Source organism: Peromyscus eremicus, chromosome 11 (genome assembly GCF_949786415.1).
Source record: "Peromyscus eremicus chromosome 11, PerEre_H2_v1, whole genome shotgun sequence".
In the NCBI taxonomy this organism is placed as follows: Eukaryota; Metazoa; Chordata; class Mammalia; order Rodentia; family Cricetidae; genus Peromyscus; species Peromyscus eremicus.
Window position 1 is genome coordinate 56,625,112 of NC_081427.1, and position 20,940 is coordinate 56,646,051.

The 20,940-nt window shown below is 43.1% G+C and overlaps 1 protein-coding gene across 1 annotated transcript in view; it reads left to right on the forward strand.

The window, feature by feature from the left end:
- Iqgap2 (IQ motif containing GTPase activating protein 2) overlaps positions 1 to 20,940 on the forward strand; it is a 274,968-nt gene that overhangs the window by 129,424 nt on the left and 124,604 nt on the right. Inside the window, exons 3-5 of the mRNA XM_059276313.1 lie at positions 5,832 to 5,988; positions 16,656 to 16,733; positions 20,699 to 20,775. Coding sequence (XP_059132296.1) covers positions 5,832 to 5,988; positions 16,656 to 16,733; positions 20,699 to 20,775 — 312 coding nt within the window. The remainder of the gene's footprint in view (positions 1 to 5,831; positions 5,989 to 16,655; positions 16,734 to 20,698; positions 20,776 to 20,940) is intronic.

A 20,940-nucleotide genomic window follows, 5' to 3' on the forward strand; every position in this document is an offset into this window, starting at 1 on the left:
ACTTCTCGATAGCACAAGAAGTCTTGGCAAATTGATTGTTTACCAGCTTTATGTACCATCCATCCATAAACCACAGCCATGATAGATCATTGCAGATGAACTGAGGATTTAGAAACAGACACTGCTCTTACAGACAATTGATCTGTCCAGAAGGTAGCAAGACAATTTGACAGAAGTAATCTTTTTAACATACGATGCTAAGATAACTATATCCACATCCAAGAGAATCATAGCCTCTCCTGTCACCATATATAACTAACTGCTTTAGAAAACAGGCATAAAGCCCTCAAAGATAAACATAGAGCCACTGTATACATTAGTTACTTGTCTCGTTGCTATGAGAAAAGTGCTATAAGGAGGGTTTGTTGGGGCTTAAACTTCCAGGAGATGTGTGTCATGGCAGGGGAGCTATGGTAGCAGAAGTAGGAGGTAGCTGGACACATTGTGTCACGATCAGGAAGCAGGGAATGCTTCTATCTCACTATTTCTTCCTTTTTGAATCAGTCTGAGACTGCAGCCCATGGAATGGACTGGGTGGGTTTTCCTTCCTCAATTAACCTGATCTAGATAATCCCTCATAAGCACGCTCAGAGATTTGTTTCTATGGTGATTCTTAACCCTATCAAGCTGTCAATCGAGATTAGCCATTATACCATATGACCTAACAATTCCACTTGAGTAGTAACACAAGAAAAATGAGACCATGTGTCCTGATGAAAACATGTTTAGTAATATTTTGTAGCAGTATTAGCTCATAATGGCCCAAACACGGCAAGATAAGAACCGTTGTCCACAAACTGAAGAGTACATAGATAAAATGCGATAGGTCCAACAATGGAATTACTCATCAAAGAAAGTTGAGAGAGGGTAGGGGAGCAAGGGATGAATCCAGGAAGGTAGAGGAAGAAGTGAAGGGTGAATGTGATCAAAATACATTGTATACACGTATAACATTCTCAAGGAATTAAAACATTGTATTAAAAAAATAAAACTTCGATGGAAGGGTTGTATGAGCCAGGCCTAGAGTGGGTGCCCATCATTTCCATCACCCTGTATGCCACATCCCAGTCCTAGCCTTTGAGTTGAACAATATGGTGTCTGTGCATGAAGTTCTCATCCACACACTTTAAAGAGTTAGATATCAAGGATATTTACCCCAAGATGGCATACACTCTTTAGAAATGTGCCTATCCCAGTTCCTACTTCATCATGAAGTATTTTAATACTTTTAGATGGCTATCAGGTACCCAGTCTGACTAGTGATTCTGTCAGCAAGCCTGCCGCTTGTCCCAGAAGAAGGGACTCATGTAGATTGGTCATATACTGACTGGTGGCTGTTTCCAAGCTGCATCCTGCCAGAAAAGCTACGAGATGCTGTGTAGGTTTGGGGCAGTTCCTGTTGGGCTCTCCTGTCAGATAGTCTCTCGGCTTCACATAGCCAGCCTCTGTCTTGTCCCATTTGCTCCCTCAAGAGGTGGCCTGGACCATCTACCATGCCTGTTACCAAATGTGACAAATGGAGACTGAGCAAGTAGATGAACCTGCAGGAACCTGTTCACTCCAACAGTGATTAGCCTTCTGAGCTTGTGCAGGGAGCATAGCAGCCCGCGTTTCTGAACCATGACACTCACCACTTCTGCTGTGGAAGAAGCTGAGAACATCTTCTTAACTGATGTGAACAAGCTGTGAGCCTGGACTGTGGGGTGCATTCTTCTGTTGGTGAGTTAGGGGAAGTTCAAAGAAGGAGACACACTAGCAGAAGTCCTTGGCCACTTTATCGAATTGCTTCACATTCCAACTATGTGTCCTTGGGGTCTAAGATTTCTCAGAACATTGTCAGGATCCAAGACAAATACCAAGACTCATCTGCCAATGGTGACCCCAGCTCTTCTTTCCAGACTGGACATGAAGACTGGGTAGTATTCCTTATGAAGCATGAAATCCAGGATTCAAACAGCACTTTACTTTTTACTTTTTACTTTGGGGTGATGTGATGCTTGGCAAAGCAGAGAGAAATTGTCATTAAATAAGCGTATGTTGGTTGTGTGAACAGGTTGCTTGGTATAGAAAGACTATAAAGAAAAAGATAAAACTAGCCCCTGCCTCTCTCTCTCTCTCTCTCTCTCTCTCTCTCTCTCTCTCTCTCTCTCTCTCTCTCTCTCCCCCCCCCTCCCTCCCCCCCCTCATTGTTTTGGAGCAGATTCTGATGTATCCCACGCTTACATTGAATTCTCTGTGTAGTCAAGGATGACTTTGAACTTCTGATCTTCCTGCCTTCACCTCCCAAATGCTGAGGTGACAGGCATTAACCACCCTACCCATTTGTACAGTGCTGCAGATCAAGAACAGGGCTTTGTTCAAGTCAGGTAGGCACCTGCCAACTGAGCCACCCTACCCATTTGTACAGTGCTGCAGATCAAGCCCAGGGCTTTGTTCAAGTCAGGTAGGCACTCTACCAACTGAGGAACATCCCTAGCCTGTCATGTCTAGATTTTGAAAGGCTGTAGCTAACCTAAGTTTTTTATATCATAAGTATTTTAAGGCAACTGCATACATATAATAACAGACAAAACAAGTACAATTATCTCCCTTTTTTAAGCAAGCTCAAATCTAAAATATTATACTTAGTGTTGGTTTTATTTTAGAATATTGCCCCTTTGCTCCAAACTGTCAACATATCTCCCTGTATTCCACCTACCAGCTGTCAATATACTGTATCCCCTCTGTACCCCAATTACCAAGTTGTTACAAAGCACTTATGTATTGCTATATGAAAAACAGTTATTTTTCAGAATAATTATTTGAAAACGTAATTGGTTGAAAACAGAGTGTATTTTGTTGTGAAATAACTTGATGCTCTAATTGGTTTATCTAAGTTAGAAACTTGACGCTGTAGTTTGATGCAGAATGTCCGACAGAGGTCCATGCATGAAAGGCTCAGTCCCCAGAGTGGGCGTATTGGGAAGTGCTCTACCCCTGTATTAGGAAAAGCCGTGCTGTGTGTTGGGGATGGCATGGTGGGGCAGTAGCCCCTTGATCTCTCTGTTGTGTTTCCTCTCCATGAGTTAAGCAGTTGGTTTCCTCATACGCTCTCTGATATGGCTATCTGGTACCCCTACAAAAAGTCCACTCCCCTCCATGGGTCAGGTCTACCCAGCCTTGGACTGAAGTCTCCAAAATTGAGCCAGATTAAACATTGTCTTTCTTCTTATTGTATACCCCACCCCTTTCTGTTGTGGAGGCAAGATCTTGCTATGTGGCTCAGGCTGGCCTTGAACTCCCTATCCTTCTGTCTCAGCCTCCAAACGAGTTGGGATTACAGACATTCGCCACAGGATCAGACCTTTTCTCTTCATAAGCTATTTACACCAGGTTTTTTTTTTTGTTGTTGTTTTTGTTGTTCTTGTTATAGTGATGGAAAGCTAACTTGACTGCCATGCTTGGTCTTGTACAGTAGCTCTTACTATAGCCTGATTTTTCTTTTTTTGACTCAGTACTTTCATCCTTTCTTTTCATTCCTTTTCTCTTTCCAAGTCCATTATCTTGGTTCAGGTTTATGAAGCAAGGTCCATCTAACAACATCTCCCGTCCACCTTGCGTATGATATGTAGAAAGCAAAGCTCATCGTTGCCGTCTGCTTCTACCTCTTCCCTGCTCTTCTGGTTTCGAAGGCCCCTGAGATATCAGAACAGAGAAGCCTTTATCATTTGAAGTCTGTCACCCGCCCTTTCGCAGAGGAGAGAAGAGTCCCGCCAGATGTTGGAGGCTACAGAGCCTGCCCTGCCCCTCTCCCTGACTGATAATATAGGACTTCCTTTTGACCCCTTTCCAAAGCCCTCCCGAGCCGTGTCATGCTTTCCTGGAACTGTTTCCTGCCGTTCTTCCCTTCCCAGTTCCCTCCATCTCACCCAGTCCCTCAGCAGTGTCTCTGAGGCATCTATTATACAGATTAATTGGTTATAATTACCACTGTCAACATGTCACGCCTCTTCTGTGAAGCTGCCAGGAGCTCCCTGTGCCTATGGCAACAGATGTCATCACGTCTCCTGCTCGAGGTCTTCCAGAAACTAGTGTGCTAGATATATATATACCTAGTCTCATTTCCCTTCCTCCCTGTGAGCCTTAAGGGCCCAGAGGCTTCTCTGAGCTTCCCCCATGAGTCAGACAGGTTCCTTTTATGCTTAGGGTTTGTCCAAAGCCCAGCTGTTACCTTTCTCCCTGCCTGCTTATGTAGGCCAAGTCAGCTCTTTATCCCATCTTTAAGTTTACCCTGGTTACTCCAGGGATAACCCCACACTGCCCTTTATCCACTTTCTTATGGTGTCGCACCATGTAGCAGTAGGCACAGCCTCTTTTACATGGTTGTCTTGTTTTTCCTTGGTAATGCATTGTATTCTCAATTATTGTGTGTATAATTATATACACATATGCTTATATACCTTACATATTTATGTGTGAATATATGCATATTTTGAAATGATACAGGGATCAGCCTAAGCTAGGCAATGAATTGCAAATTTTGCTCTTCAAACAAGGTTTTTTTTGTTTGGTTGGGTTTTTTTTTTTTTTTTTTTGGTTTTTCGAGACAGGGTTTCTCTGTGTAGCTTTGTGCCATCCCTGCTTTGTGCCATTCCTGGAGCTCACTTGGTAGCCCAGGCTGACCTCGAACTCGCAGAGATCCGCCTGCCTCTGCCTCTCGAGTGCTGGGATTAAAGGCATGTGCCACCACCGCCTGGCTCAAACAAGGGTTTTTATTTGTCCTTTCTCATATATTCTATTTTCTATGTGCCTAATAACCAGCCAATAATGACTCCTTACTTATTGGGAGTTTGGTGAGTTATTCACAGCTGCTGTTCAGAGCTACAGGAAGAGCAGATATTTCCAGCATTTGCAGTTTGGGTCAGGTCAGGGTGAGGATCACAGCATAGTGCTTCCCTGTCTCCCTCATGTTAAGGGGATCTGAGGCTGCTGGGTCCGTAGTCTCCAGGAACCAGCCTGTGGAGGTGGAGGGCTCACACCAATGGCTGGATCTGTGTGTGGATCAATGGCTGGGTGATGGGGGTGGGCAGGGGCTCTTCTGCTGAGCATGGTGAGTCTTAGCAGGCATGACTCAGGAAGGGAGAGAAGGCGCATTGACTTTATACTTAGGATTTTCACTACACACTGTGAAACATGAGCTAGCCTGGCCTCTCGCCCGCCGTGCATCCTTAGGCCAGCAACGACCTTGGTGCTCTGCTTTCTCAAGAACTGGCACAGGGCCCTAAGATTTAATCTGATCTTTAAAAAAAAATGTTTCTAGAGCCCAGTGGGTACTATAGCTTCCTTCAAAATGTGGGTATGTTTAATGTTGTCCTGTGTAGTATTTGAGCAACCTGAGGCACTTGCTGACTTTCCCGTGGTCCCGACTTTCCTGGGGGCCACTCTGCACCGCGTCAGCTGCCCTGAGTGTGGTACTTTGGACTGTCTCCTCCCTAAGGCACAGCTCCTGCAGCTCATAAGCCTGAAGTCAGTTTTCTTTAATGCCAGCAGGACTAATTGCACCCTGACAAAATGGTTTGGCCTTCCTCACCCCCTCTGGCACTGACGGGAATTGGCAAAGGTTCAGACAAAGGTGAAATTGACAAGCTCTGGCACACTCATGAGCTCTGTGCCTCTAAACTAAACCCTCTTGTTCACCTCGTGTCCTGAATCCTTGTTCTGCCCGGAAATCCCACCCTTCCAGAAAGATATTTGAGGCCTACGGTGTCTCCGGCACACAGAGAAGCACTGTGCGTCACTTTTACAGAGTGTTACCTGCCTGGATTCGCTTCAGTGTTTTCTGATCTTTTCAGATGGATGGAAGTCTGCTTAGTTGAAGAATTGCCGCCAACCACTGAACTGGAAGAAGGGCTCCGGAATGGAGTCTACCTTGCCAAGTTAGCCAAGTTCTTTGCCCCGAAAATGGTATCAGAGAAGAAGATCTATGACGTGGAACAGACACGTTATAAGGTAACCAACCACCCGGGAGCTAAATGCAGATTTGGCATGTCTTTTCCTTGCCCTCTTACATTCCTACTGTTTCTGTAAGGATTTGGGGGAGGGGGGTGCGGGGGCGGGGGTGTCCTTGGTCTTTAGAGCCCGTTAACAGTCATTCCTGAGGCTGAAGCGTTTTAAGAAAGAATGTGTTATGTTTCCAGGCAAAGGCTGAGAGGCCTCTGTTTAGGGGTTCCCAAAGCTTCCGCTGTTATTCCTTCATGGAGGTCATTTGTATTAGTGTCGATGACTATAAAAATAAGAGTTTGTCCTGCCTCCTTTCTACCACCGTCACAATGTACTGGTCCTCCAACTCTCCTGAAGGAGGAAAATATGCAAAATAAACTCCTCCCTGGGGATTCATAGTTAGTGGTGGCTGGGAGAGGAGAGGATGCTTTTCTCCAGTAGTGTAACCACCGGTAAGTGGCTCGTGTACCTTAACTAGTCCCTTACTTATGCTCCTGTGGTAACTCTAGACTCATAGGGTCACAGACCAAAAATAAGACATGAAAATAGAAGAGGGGCTGGTTGACAAGAGGGAGGAGAGCAATTGGGGGGGGGGAGAGAAGGAAATAGGGGTGAATATAATCAAAATACATTATATAATTTTATAAAAATGTCATAATGACATTTTTAATGTCATTAAATGTCTTCTTAATGCTGCGACCCTTTAATATAGTTCCTCATGTTGTGGCGATCTCCAACCATAAAATTATTTCATTGCTACTTCATAACTGTAATTTTGCTACTATTATGAATTATAATGTAAGTATCAGATATGCAGGATATCTGATATGAGAACCTGTGAAAAGGTCATTTGACCCTCCAAAGGGGTCCTGACCCATGTGTTGAGAACCACTCACTGCCTTAGTATACATCTTTAACATATGCTAATAAAATGTGGTTGTTAAAAAAGTTTCATCAAACAAATATTCTTTGAACTTGTGTTCCTGAAGACTTATGGCAAAATGATATTGAAAAGTCAGATAGGAACATTTTTCTATTTGGTGTTTAAAACAACCACACATACAAAAAAAGGGCTAACCTTTTTGTACATAAGTAGTTTTAAGAATTCTTTCATGACTGATTTGGGAAGAATCAGAAAATAAATATTGCTGTTACCTTTGGGGTTAGGGGAGAAATGACCCACATAGATGAAAATGCTCTTATTTAAACTTGAAAGGAGTAGGGTTAGGGAGACAAAAATCATAGTAAATATCAATCTTTTATTAAAAAAGAATCTTGTTCTTTCAGAGAGATTGAAAGATTTTCAGATCAAATGCTATTTTCTTTTAAGATCACTGGGGAAAGGGAAGGTAGATGATGTAAAACTGGCCATGAATGTGTAACTGTGGAAGCTGGCTGATAGACAGTGGGAGTTCACTCTGCTAGCCTGTCTTCTTTGTGTCTGAGCTTTTCCACTAAGAGGGGGAAGGGAAGCTGCAGACACCAAGCTGAAAGGTTCCTTCCTGTGTTACAGATGTATCTGCAAGAGCCACTTTAGAACGTGTGGTGGTCTGTCACAGAAGATGCCATAGCTTGTTCTCTACAAGTCAAGGGTTCAAAGCTCCTTGGAAACTTGATCTTCCCGTGTGTGTGTGTGTGTGTGTGTATGGTATGCATACATGTATGTATGCTTGTTTGCATATATACAGGTGTATATGGGGGTAGATGCGCTCAGTGGAATCTCTGGAGAGCAGCTTTTTTTTTTTTTTTTTTTTTTTGGTTTTTCGAGACAGGGTTTCTCTGTGTAGCTTTGCGCCTTTCTTGGATCTCTCTCTGTAGACCAGGCTGGCCTTGAACTCACAGAGATCTGCCTGGCTCTGCCTCCCGAGTGCTGGGATTAAAGGCGTGCGCCACCACCGCCCAGCTGAGAGAAGCTTTTGCACAATAGAAATTCTTAGTTTTCTATGTGATCATAAAATTTCGCATGAGAGTCTTTTTGGTTTTGATACGGTAACAAAAAGATAAACCTTCATGAGTAAATCATACAACTTCCTGTCCTTGAGTGCTTTGGGGCAAGAGCCTACTATATGGTTTCTTCAAGGATCCCTAAATTGTAAGATAACAATAAGGATGTTTAACATGAGGGGCGCCCCCTAACGTGAGTGTGACGCTTCAGTGTGCCACCTGGAAAACCCTGAGTTCAGAAAGCAAGGCTCTCAGCGCACTGTAAAACAACCTCCAGTTAGACACAGCACCCCCACGGTAGGTCGCGTCCTTGATTCCTGAAGGACGCGGTGTTAGGCACAACAACTTTCGTCTTCTTTGTTGGACATCGTTGTACCTGGAGCCCCCCAAAGACCACCAAGAGACCGAATCTGATGCAAAAGCAAAGAGTCTTTTTATTGTTAGGAGTTAACTCGGGACTCTCCGTCCGTCTGACGCAGCAGCAGAGCAGAAGAGACCCCGAGTAGGAATGGGGCAGGGTTTTTAAAGCAAGGGGGTGGGCTTGGGGTCTACAGACTACATAGAACAGACTCAGGATTGGTTTATGCAAGTGACAATCATGTTAGTAACTTTTAATTGGCTATGGTTAGTTGGGGGTTATAGTAATCCATTTTTGGGCAGGCCTGAAGAAGTCCCAGGCTCAGTCCTTGAGCTGCCATGGAGGCTGGCTGGCCTAGCACGTACTGACTGTGGGAGCTGACTCAGTGGCCCAGGCTCTGTCCTTGAGCTGTCATGGGGACTGGCTGGCCTTGCACATTCACATTGACCCATGCACGTAGATCTAAGTTGGTGAGAGGTCCCAGACAGTAAACAACTGACTGAACCTTGAGTAGTCAGAGTACATGCAGAAAGAGAGCTACTGCAAGGACTATGTCTTTTGTTCATGGCCCTGCCAGAAACTGCTTGCTCCAGTCTCAGGAAACTGAAATTGAGGCCTGATCTCTGAGAGAAGACTGACAGCCTGTTATGGTGTCTGTTCGGTCCTTTCAGCAGCAAGCATAGAACGCTGGTGACTCATTGATCTAGGGTTGGAAAGATGTCCTGGGTACTACATATGAGCCTTCCAGGTATGAGTACTCCATTCGTAGGCAACGCCATCCTCTGTACTAGGATATATGGTATGGCACCTGTTACTGTCTCCCTTGGACACTCCTCGGTGTACGGTAAAGATTCTCCTAGGGTCTGGCAGGGTGGCTCAGTAGGTAAAGGTACTTGCTGCCAAATACAACTGATGACCCAGGTTTGATCCCTGGAACAAATATGGCGGAAAGAGAAAACTGGCTCCCACAAATTGTCCTCTGACCTCCATACAAGTACCATGGCATGTACATCTGCAAACACACACACACACACACACACACACACACACACACACACACAAATTAAATGTAAAATAACTTTTTGAAGAATGTTCTGTATTCATTGTGCAGTCCACAGTGAGTAGTGCAGAAGTTGGCCCATGGCAGGGGCTTGGGAAATAGGTGAAGGACTATATGCCAGCTTCAAGTAAGCCAGCAGCAGCCTTCATCATGTCTGTGTGCTTCCCTTGTGTATAAGTTACTTTTCTGTTTCTGTGATAAAACACCATGACCGTGGCAACTTAATAGAAGAGAGTTTATTTTGGCTTCAGAGTCCAGAGGGATAAGAGTCCCTAGTGGCAGAGTAGAGTCATGGCACCAAGCATTGGACATGGCGGCAGGAGCAGGAAGCTGAGGGCATACGTCTTGAATGTCAAGCATGAAGCAGAAAGAACAAACTAGAAATAGCAAGGCTTTTTACTCTCAAAGCCCACCCCAACTGATGTACATTCTCCAACCCCCTAAACTTCCCAAACAGTACCATAACAAGGGCCAAATGTTCAAATGCCTGAGCCTACGGGGGACATTTCTCATTCAAACCATTATAGTCTACTCCCTACCATGCATAGTCTCATAGCCATGTCATAGTGCAAAATGCATTTATTTTAACTTCAAAAGTCCCCATAGTCTTCCACAGACTAGGCACTGGTTCAAAGTCTCTTTTGAGACTCAAGGCAATTTCATCTTTGTAACCCAACCCCCCATAAAATCAAAATGAAAATTATATCCTTCCAACATATAGTGGCACAGAATATACATACGTTGTCATTCCAAAAGGGAGGAATGGGGGAATAGTGAAGAAATACTGGACCAAAGCAAGACTAAAATGCAGCAAGACAAACTCCAAATACTACAATTCTGTGTCCCATGTCTCGAACTTTAATTTCAAAGTTCTTAGGTAGAGCCTCTTCTCAAGTTTTGCTACCCACACCTGTATCTTTCTTTTATGCTGATTCCACTCCCTTCATGTAGCTTTCCTTGGCAGATGTCCCACAACTCTGTCATCTCCAACATCTTGGGATCTCCACTATAACCCTGGGCTCCATTTTTACAGCTTCATGCAATGACCTCTCAGGCCTTCTTTCGGCTACTCCCTTGCCACATGCTGCCCAGCCTCAGTAGCTCTCTAAAACTGCAGAGAGAGAAACCACAGCCCCTTCACTCTTGTGTCCTCTATGCCTCTGATGCAGCATCATGTGACTGACACTGCCCAGTGTGGCTGCCAGCTTGGGGTGGACTCCACCCCCACTGAGCCACATTAGCATCAGAGCTTTCATTCTGTTGATTTCTAGGAGCAGAAAAGCACCTTAGGCTGTTTCACAAGTTGAAAGTTTAGTAAGGTGTGGCCTTGCCTTGAGAGCACCCCTCCCTTTATTTCAGTACAGGGCATGCCTCTCTCCTAACTGGTGATAATCTGATCTCTTTCAGCACAAGCCTTGGTTTTAGTTCCTGGTGCTTTGTTTCACTTCAGACTGTACATTTTATATTTCTTTCTACCCCACTTGTTATTTCTCATTGTAGACCTTCGTAAGACTGATTAATAATAATCACACCACAGAGTCAATATTATTTTGCCTTTGAATTGCCTCTGTTGAAGAAATTTGTCTATTGCTTTTTAACTTAGCCTGCAACAAGTTCTTAGGACACAGGCAGAACACAATTAGATTCTTTGCAAAATACCACAGGAATGACCTTGTCTTAGTTAGAGTTTCTATTACTGTGATAAAACATCATTTTCAAAAGCAACTTTGGAAGGAGAGGGTTGTTCCAGCTTACAAATCTCAGGTCACAGATCACCACCAAAGGCAGTCAAGACAGGAACTCAAGGAACCTGGAGGGTAGGAACTGAAACAGAGGTCACAAAAGAGTGCAGCTTACTGGCTTGCTCTTTGTGTCTTGCTCAGTCTGCTTTACTATAGCACCCAGGACCACAGCCTATCCAGGGTAGCACCATCAACAGTGCGATTGGCCCTTTCACAACAATCATCAATCAAGAAAATACCCAACAAGGTTGCCCGTGGACTAATCTGATGGGATCATTTTCTCAACTGAGGTTCCCTCTTACAACATTACTCTAGCCAGTGTCAAGTTGACATGAAATCTAGCCAGCATAGGCCTCTAGCCTAGTTGCTGTTAAAATTCTTACCTCACTCTGAAATCTCTTGAGCCAGGCCTCTACTGTCTGCTTCACTTCCAGCACTGTCTTCCAGGTTCCTACTAGGGCAATCTGTTAAGCCTTACTTTAGAAGCATTAGTCCTCTTTTCTCGTCTAGTTCCAAGGCCTTCCATATTCCTTCAAAAAAACCAAAATACAAACAAACAAACAACAACAACAACAAAAAAAACATGATCAGGTTCTTCATGGCAACAGCTCATTCTCAGGCACCAACTTTTATATTAGTTGTTATTCTGTTGCTGTGGATAAAAAAAAAAAAAAAACCACCATAACTAAGACTACTTATAGAAGAGAGTTTATTTTGGCTTATGATTCCAGAAGGATAAGAGTCCATAATGCCAGAATAGAGGCATGGCAACAAGCATTAGGCATGGCAGCAGGAGCAGGAAGCTGAGAGCCTACGTCTTGAATGTCAGGAATGAAGCAGGGAAAACAAACTAGAAACAGCAAGGCATTTTACCCTTAAAGCCCATTCCCAGTCACATACTTCCTTCAGCAAGGCCATACCGTCTAAACTTCCTCAACAGCTCCACCAAATATTCAACAGGGGACCAAGTATTCAAATGCCTGAGCCTATGGGGGGTGAGCATTTCTTTTTCAATCCACTACACCTTGGAACTTGCTCCAGGTGCTTAGAGTCTGACCTTCTGCCTCTGAGGACCTACTACAGGGCTACCTGAGGAGTGTGTGCACAAACTGAACTCTTGCCCCTCACTGCTGAATTGAGTCCCATCGCTTGGTTTTCTGAGATTCACCTATAGGAGAGTCTTAGGTTGTGTGAAGATTTGAAAGCAAATGATAATACAGAAAGAGAAGGTGAAGGTGTGCTATGAGAGAAGTACATGCAAGTTAACTTCCATGTTTGAAAATCTAAAGTCTGAAATGGTCTCAAGTCTGAAACTCTAAGAGCCAGCCATCCTCCAAGGGTTTTGGACATCAGAGCATTTAGATTTGGATTTTTGGACTAGAGGTGCTCAACTGGTAATGTCTATACACATATCCCAGCATTTGTACCACCTTGAAATCTGAAACACTTCGGATCACAAGGACATCTGATAAGGGATATCCAAACTGTATGGAGTAGAATTCATTTCTACCCAACACTCCCCAGCACCTGCCCTGTGCCCAGCACTGTTCTAGGTGATAATAGCAGAGTAGTTCTGATGTTATGGTGCTGGTGGCTAGGTAGACTATCACTATGCAGTTGTAGCTTGTGACCAGCCCGTACAGAAAACGTGGTAGTCGGTATTGACAGATGGCAATGGGTAGGAGCTGAGCTTCTTCGTTGGAAGGTTTACCCTGAGATTAGAAAGAAGAAGGAGGAGAAATGTTTGTCTTAGTTATTTTTCTTGTCCTTGCCACAAAACGCCTTTGAAAAAGTAACTGAAGGGAGGGTGTCCTTGGGCTCCCAGTTGAGGGTGTGGTTCCTCATGGAGAGAGGCTCATGGCAGCAGAAGCGTAAGATGGCAGAAACACTCCTGCAGGAAGGAGGGAGAAAGGGAGTACTCTGTGGAGCTCAACTTGCTTTCTCCTTTTTATTCAGTCCAAGCCTCTCAGCCCATGGGATATTTAGGGTGGGTCTTTCCATCTCAGTTAACCCCACTCTAGAAACTCACAGATGCCTAGAGCTTTGTCTCCTTAGGGATTCTAGATCTTGCCCAATTGACAGTCAGTGTTAACTAACACATCATCCATGTGTGGTCAGGGTGGAGAGCGGAGAGAACATGTTGAGAGGGAACTTGGTAAAAGACTCAGGAAAATTTAGTCACAGGTACACAGCTGAACAGCTGCCATGTGTTCACTGAGGACCACACTTGTTCTTAGCCACTGTGAACAGCAGAATGGACAGTGTCTGGACTTGGAATTGGGGTGCCGAGAAGAGCCTATTCTACCTTAATGACTTCTGTTGATGTGATAGTCGACCCCAACAAAAAGCAACTTGGGGGACAAAGGGTTTGTTTTCATTCACAGTTCCAGGTTACAGTCCATCATAGCAGGGAAGTCAAGGTGTCACGGACTTCACAGTCAAGAATAGAAAGAATTGAATAAATCCATGCCAGCTCACCACCTCCACTCTCTAGGACACAAACCCAGGGAAGGGTGCCTTCCACAGAGCACTGGGTCTCCCCATATCCTTTAACTGAATCAAGACAGACCCCTGCAGACATGACCGTGGGTCAAACTAATACAGCAGAGATAGATAATGTAGGTAATCTCACTGAAACTTTCTTACCAGGTGATTAAAGACTGTGGTGAGTGACAAGCTGACCCTCAGAAAGCCCTAACTCCAGGTCTGTTATGTTAAGCATGAATGATTGAAGTGTCTCACACATTAGTACCCTCAGCTTCCTCGTCTATAAAATTATCATTGTGGGATAAATATTGGAGTCCTGGCCTATCTTGTAGAGCTGGTGGTTCTAATAGGCAGGAAGTTAGACCCAAAGAAGATTTGCATAATTTCTCATCTATGTAATTGAAACAGGATGAACTTCATTTGCTTGTGGTGAAACAGTTCAGTAATAGAGAATGAGCACATACCTGTAATATGAAATTAGAAGAAAGAATATATTGTTCCACATGAAATATAAGCACATTAGGTAGACTTGGATAAATGTGATCATAGTCATGTTATTTCATCTCATATTAATATTTCGGACTGATTTTAAAAAGACTCCAAAATGGATGAGATTATCTTGAGTCCATTTAGAAACCCAATTTTCATACTAATTGAAGCAAGTCCATAGACTGAGACAGTTCCTGCTGCAGCCCACTCACAGGCATAGTTTTTAAACAAGTGGACATGGACCTCAGGGTTCTGAAGTCAGTGTTTCTCGGTTGTTTGAAATGAAGAATCTGAAATTTGTTAGATTTCTGAGGAAGTACCCACCTTGTCAGTCCATCCCTCTGCACGGAGTGGAGACCTTTTGCTGACCTTACAGATGAGGGAAAGTTTCCAGCCTAGCTTGGAGTGGCACCCTCTGCATTTCCAGCTAGACTCTGCAGCCAGGGACTTTCTCAGTGTTCCCATTGTGATCTCCCCAGCTCAGAAGAGCATCTTAGGGCTGAGAAAGGAAGGCACAGGGGGGATTTGCAGTTTGTCTGAGATTCCTTACCTAACAAGACCACTAAAGAGAAATAGTGGTTTTCATCTCGTGATTTGGGATTGTTGAAGGTCAAACCACTGTTGACTCCAGAACACAATTTCGAGCTAACAAAAGTCGTTTAATTAACTCATTGGAACAAGAGAAGAAATGGACATTCATAACGCCACAGAGAGGAGAGCGGGTGAAGGGTCTTAGCACACCGATCAGGGCTTCTGTTGGGTGATTTTAATGTGGACGTAGGAAGATACAGATCAGTTTTCTTTGGGTGTTGTCAGGAAGTGGCATCCATTTAGAGTCGTGGTCATTTTTACAAAGAAGATAGAAGACTGAATGGGAACTAGATTGTCATTTACAAACCAGAATACATCACATGCCAGCCGTATTCCATGTTAGATAGAAAACATTTAATGAAGTTGTGTGCTGGTGGCCCTCATCTCCGTTTCCACTCAGACTTAGTCAAAGAGTGTGTCTGCCTTGTTCTCCTGTGGCCACAGATTGCTCTTGTCCAATCTCTGCTGGAATTCTGCAAACATTCACACTGTTATAAAGAAACACTGTGGCCTGACCGTGAACTCTAGACTCTGTGATTTCCCTCTTTTTTATCTAATTTATCTATAACACCTGCTTTCTTCCTTCTGAAGAGCAACCAAGCAATCGTTAGATCCCCTCTCCCCTCTCACTGCCCCTGGGGCAGGGGAGTGTTGGCACTCAGGAGGTTTCAGAGACCCCGTCATGGCTCCCAGCTCCCTCTTAGAGCTATGGAACTTTAGACAAATCATTTTATCTTTTTGATCTGGCTTTCCTTATACTTTAAAAGTAGAACTAGTGAGTATGCTGAAAGGTATTTGGAAAATTAGAAATAATTTACATAAAGTACCTGAAACACATTGTACAATCACAATTAGTGACTCTTATTAAGCACTCGTTGAATATTAAATTGCTTATGTTTATAATTTGTAACAGCAATGGGAATGCCTCTGATTGAGTAAACTGTTCAGTTTTGGAAGCTCGGGGAAGGCAGGATGAGCCAGTCTTGTTGAATGTAATTATCTACCATTGGGTGTTAATTGCATGATGAAGCTTGCTATAGTTATTTTTTTGCATACTCATTTCAACTTAATGTGAAATAGATAACATTCTATTATGCATTAGGTGAAAAATGCAAGACAGTTTAAGGCTCTTTGTGGCTCATTACTTGATGTAACTTCACGAAGTGGCAGTCTGATTGGAACATGTGTGCTGTGATGAGAGGCACACAGAAAGACTTTTTACTATGTAGAAAAAGGTCAAATGGCATTTCTGCTGAATATTTACTTCTTGTGCAAGGCCAGGATTAATATTAAAATGAGTAATGTACATTAAAATTAGCCCTGAATTATAGAATGGTTTGTGCTTTCTTCTTTCAACCTTCCAGGGTTCCTGTAGAGATAGACATCCATGAGAAGGGTGGGAGGGCACATTTAGCTTTCTAAAAAATCCTGTTTAGAGCTGGGACATGGTGGTGCATGCCTGTAATTCTAGCACTCAGGAAGGAAGCAGAAGCCAGAGATGTGCCACAAGTTCGATGCCAACCTGGGCTACATATCAAGTTTCAGGCCCACTAGAGCAACATAGTCGTCTCAATGAAAAGAAAAAGACAAAGATAATAATAATTATAACTTAAAATGAAAATCTCATCTAGTTTACCTGAAATTGCTAGACTTCTCAGCCATAATTACTAAGATCTTGACAACATGTGAACATGAACTTGTGCATACATGTTTCACAAAACATCCTGAGGTGTATGGTAGTTATTATGTGGTGTTCAAAATTCAAGTTTAGAATACCTTCGAAATGTGAACTGTAGAGACTAGCATAGCCCATCACAGGTAACTAGGGTGTTGCTGATGTCCCATCTAGTCTTTCTCTTGTGTCTGGGTTTGTTTGATATGAGCATTAATGACTGTTCTTGAAGAAGCATGATAGAATAGCATTCTAGTAATGGAAATATATATTGCAGATGACTCTCTTGTTCTGTGAGCTCATATTTCTTTTCTCTTTCTCCTATCATATTAGAAATCTGGCCTTCATTTTCGACACACAGATAACACCGTGCAGTGGTTAAGAGCTATGGAGGCCATCGGACTACCCAAGGTAAGCTTTCTCACAGCTGGTGGTAAACGGGGAATCGAAAAAGTCACGCACAAACGCCTTGCTATGAAAACTGACTTGGCCGCCTGAGACATGTCTCTGCAGACTCGAGCACATGGGAAAACCTGCACAAAAATACACATGGCAAAAATTCACAATGAAGTAGGGGTGCAGCTATAGGGCAGACAGGTGAAAGTGTGTCTAAATTAAACCAGGTTGGAACTCGCTTTAGCTGATGGTTGACCAGATAGTCAGCTTTTCTGTACATTGCTTTAAATTGTTGTAATTTAATTTTTTTTATCTGTTTTATGTGTCTGTGAGCATGTGTACATGTTCACAAGTACACATGAGCCAGGGTGTGTGAAGGTCACAGTACTACGTTCAGGGGTCCTTTCTTGCTTTCCACCCCATTGAAGCAAGGCATCTCTTGTCTTGTATATTCCAGGCTAGCTGGCCGGTGAATTTCCAGGCAATTCTCCTGTCTCACATCCCGTCTTACTGTCAGAGTGCTAGAATTACAGATGCATTCCACTTCATCTGGCTTCTGATGTGGTTTCTGGGGATCAAACGTAGGTCATCAGGCTTGCATAGCCAGTATTTTTATCTGCGGAGCCATCTCCCTGGCCCATATATTTATTTTTATAATTATTATTATAAATCATCATGGTATCACTTTAAATCTGGAAGGTTAGAGGCTTGTAGCTGTTACTCCTAAAATAGATCAGCCAAGTAAAATTCAATCAGTAAGCATTCAGCACTTGGTAAATTCAAAGAGAGAAGAAATAGACACATGGGGGAAATGAGGAAATTACATTTGATGGAAATCAGAGGACTACTTTGATTTCAAAAGGATTATGGAGTCACAGGAACTTTCAAAAATAGTGTGTCTCTGTGTAGCCATCATTCAGCGTCTCTCAGTGCTGACATTTTTATAACTGTAGTACAGTGTTAGCTAGAAATTCGAGTGTTTTATGTGGGGTATTTTCTTTTTCTTTTTTATGACAGGGTCTCTATGTAACTAAGGCTGCCTTGGAATTCACTTTGCAGCCCAGGATGGCCTCAAACTTGTGGAGTCCTCCTGCCTCAGCTTCTGAATAGTGGGGTTATCAGCATGAACCACACACACACACACCCAGCTGCCATGGGGTGTGAATATAAACTAGAACACTGGCTTTATTCAGCTTTTCTTCTCACATTGCATTTGTTCGCAAGAGTGTGAGTGTATTGCTCTAGGCAGTGGCATTCCATGAATGAATTTGCGTGCCCCTATCCAGACACAGTCAGCACGGGGAAATGGGCTTTTATCTACATCCCTCCCCCAGGTTGTCCCTGGCAATCACTAACTGTTCTCCATCATCACCATTTTTGTCAGTCTGCGATTGGGATATTATTGGAATCATATGGTGAGCGACCTCTTGGGGTTGGCTTTTTTCACTTAAGTTTCCTGTCCTTGAGACACATTTTCATCTGGCTCAAGGCCTCCATCCTTTGTGTTACATGGGACATATAGCTACTTTAAAGAAATGATTTATAAGATGTCATCTTGAAGACAAGGGGCAAAGGAATAAGCTGACTTATAAATACCCCTGTTATTATTTTATTATTAATCCAGGTTTGCTGTTAAAAATATTAACTGTGTGGGCTGGGAATGCAATGCAGTGGTAAAGTGCTTGCCTAATATGTGAAGCCCTAGGCTCAGTTCCTGAAAACACCACCACAGCAAGGGCTAGAGGGATGCTTTAGCAGGGGAGGTTGCTGCCTGCTTTCAGAGGACCCCTCAGTTCAGTTCCCTGCACCCACGTGGTATTTTTCAGCATCCTCTTACTCATGCCTATTTTACTTCAGTCTCATTTTCTTCAAAATTACCAGCGTTCAATTCATTCTGCCATTTTCCATCAACTAGTCCTCAAAACATAAATGCTGCTTGCTCCCTTCTGAACACTAGTTGCCACATAAAAACAATTAATTGTGACTTATCAAGTGCTAAATGAGGACTTGGGTGGTTAAAAAAAATTAAAGAGAGAACTTCAAATAGAATTTTTTTTTTTTTTTTTTTTTTTTTTTTTTTTTTTTTTTTTTTGGTGAAGAAACATCTGATTAGGACAATTTCATGATGTGTGAAAGATGTGATTGCATCTTTCCAAGCCGTTTCAACATTGACTTTCACCATGAGGTCTCTGACAGAAGAGATTACAAGGGCAAGAAACTAAGTGCCCTGAGCTGACTTTGTAGGGAGCTGCCACAAATTCCTTCATTTATCAATATTAAGTGCTCAGTCTGTGCTCAGCTCCACATGATGCGCTAGAGATGTGGAGTCGCATGCCAACAGTCTGATGACCTGTAAGTTGATTCCACCTCCTTGGTGCAGGAAGGCCTATGGATTTTCCAAGGAGAAATTCTTGTGTGAAGAAAGGGGGCTGAGGAGAGTTGGCAGACAACACAGTGAGGTGTGAGGCCAGAGCTGTAGTCGTTAGAACTTTCAACCCAAACTCAGTTTTCTGAATCTGAAGTGCTCGGCTCGTTGACACCTTGACAGCAGATGTGTTGTTACAAGACAGCTGGGAAGGCCTTGAGACTTCCCAGGCTACAGCCGTTTCTTTAAGCACACCGCAACTGTACAGGACATTGTTAGCTTGAGAGACACTCGTCTCCATTTTTTTTTTCCAATGTCCAGTGGAAAAATTTCACTTGAGTATCAAAGTACTAACATATGGTACATGATTTAATTTTAGTTTTGATGTCAAGTTGTATAAAATATTTACTGAAAGCAAGTGATGATAATGTGCTTATCTTAATATTAGAAACTTCAAGCCCAATTCTTTCTCTTTTTTTTTTTTTTTTTAAGAAACAAAGTTCGGTACCCCAGTCTGAAATCTGTTTCTTATCAGGCTTTTAGCGTCGAGCTTAGGGAAGAGCAGTGTGGATGTGTATGTAAAAGCCTTGATGTTCAAACCGTCTGGTTTGGTAATTCCATGTCTAGATGGTCGCCCGGGAGAAGAATCAGATGCTCTGGAAGTTCAGGTGCAGGGTGCTCACTGCAGCAACCGGAAAAGAACTGAGAGACAAATAAATGTGTAGCCGTGGGGAATGGTTAGACTGTGGTTCAAAAATGCGAGAATTATTAGTATTTATCAGAAATTATGTGCGTATAGAATATCAAAGAGATGGAAAATATTCAGCTTCAAGCAAGTCCTTTCAGCAGGTTTATACTGTGTACACATTGGTTTTCACACATGCATAAAGTTTTTTAAATTATATATATATATATATGTGTGTATACATACATTTACGTATGTATATATGAAAGAAGCAAACACATACCAGAATACTAATAGTAACAGTCTGAAAGATGGGGTAAAGGTGTTTTTCCTTCAGACTTCATGTACTCTTTTTTTTTTTGGTTTTCGAGACAAGGTTTCTCTGTGTTGTTTTGGTGCCTGTCCTGGATCTCGCTCTGTAGTCCAGGCTGGCCTCGAACTCACAGAGATCCACCTGCCTCTGCCTCCCAAGTGCTGGGATTAAAGGCGTGTACCACCACCACCCAGCCCAGACTTCATGTACTCTTAAGCAGAAGAAAATCTGAATATATGTGCGTGAATCATATATACACGTCCAAGTTTTTAACAGTGTAATGAAGTGGCCATAAGAAAGTCTCCTTCTCAGGCTCATAAGCCCTCAGGAGGTCACAGGTGTGAGGGTACCCAGTGAAACACTGCTGCTACCCAGCCTTCTAGAAGGCTGATTGTGAGCCCCACCGCTATAAAGTTGGCCACTAGGGGGCGTGCCACCCACCGGACAGGGGCTTGTACAATGGGATTGCTCGGCAGAGCTTTGGGAAGCAACCAGCAAGAGATGCCTCCCCATTTAAATGGTTACAGACCAGCGAGGGTAACCAGGGTCTGGTTGTCTGGGGACCTGATACCTCAGGAAGTAAAGCATCGTAAGCAGTTGTTGCTTTTGTTTTCCAGATATTTTACCCAGAAACGACAGATGTCTACGATCGGAAAAACATACCAAGGATGATATATTGCATTCACGCACTAAGGTGGGGAAAACGCAAACAGATTTCAACCTCAGTTTCCATGTAAAAGACCCGAAGTAACTTTCATAATCCCAAGAACTTTAAAAATTAGGTTCGGTTTTTAATTTGTTGCTACAGATTAAGGTAATTGAAAATAATTGCTGCGTTAACACTGCCACTGAACTTGAA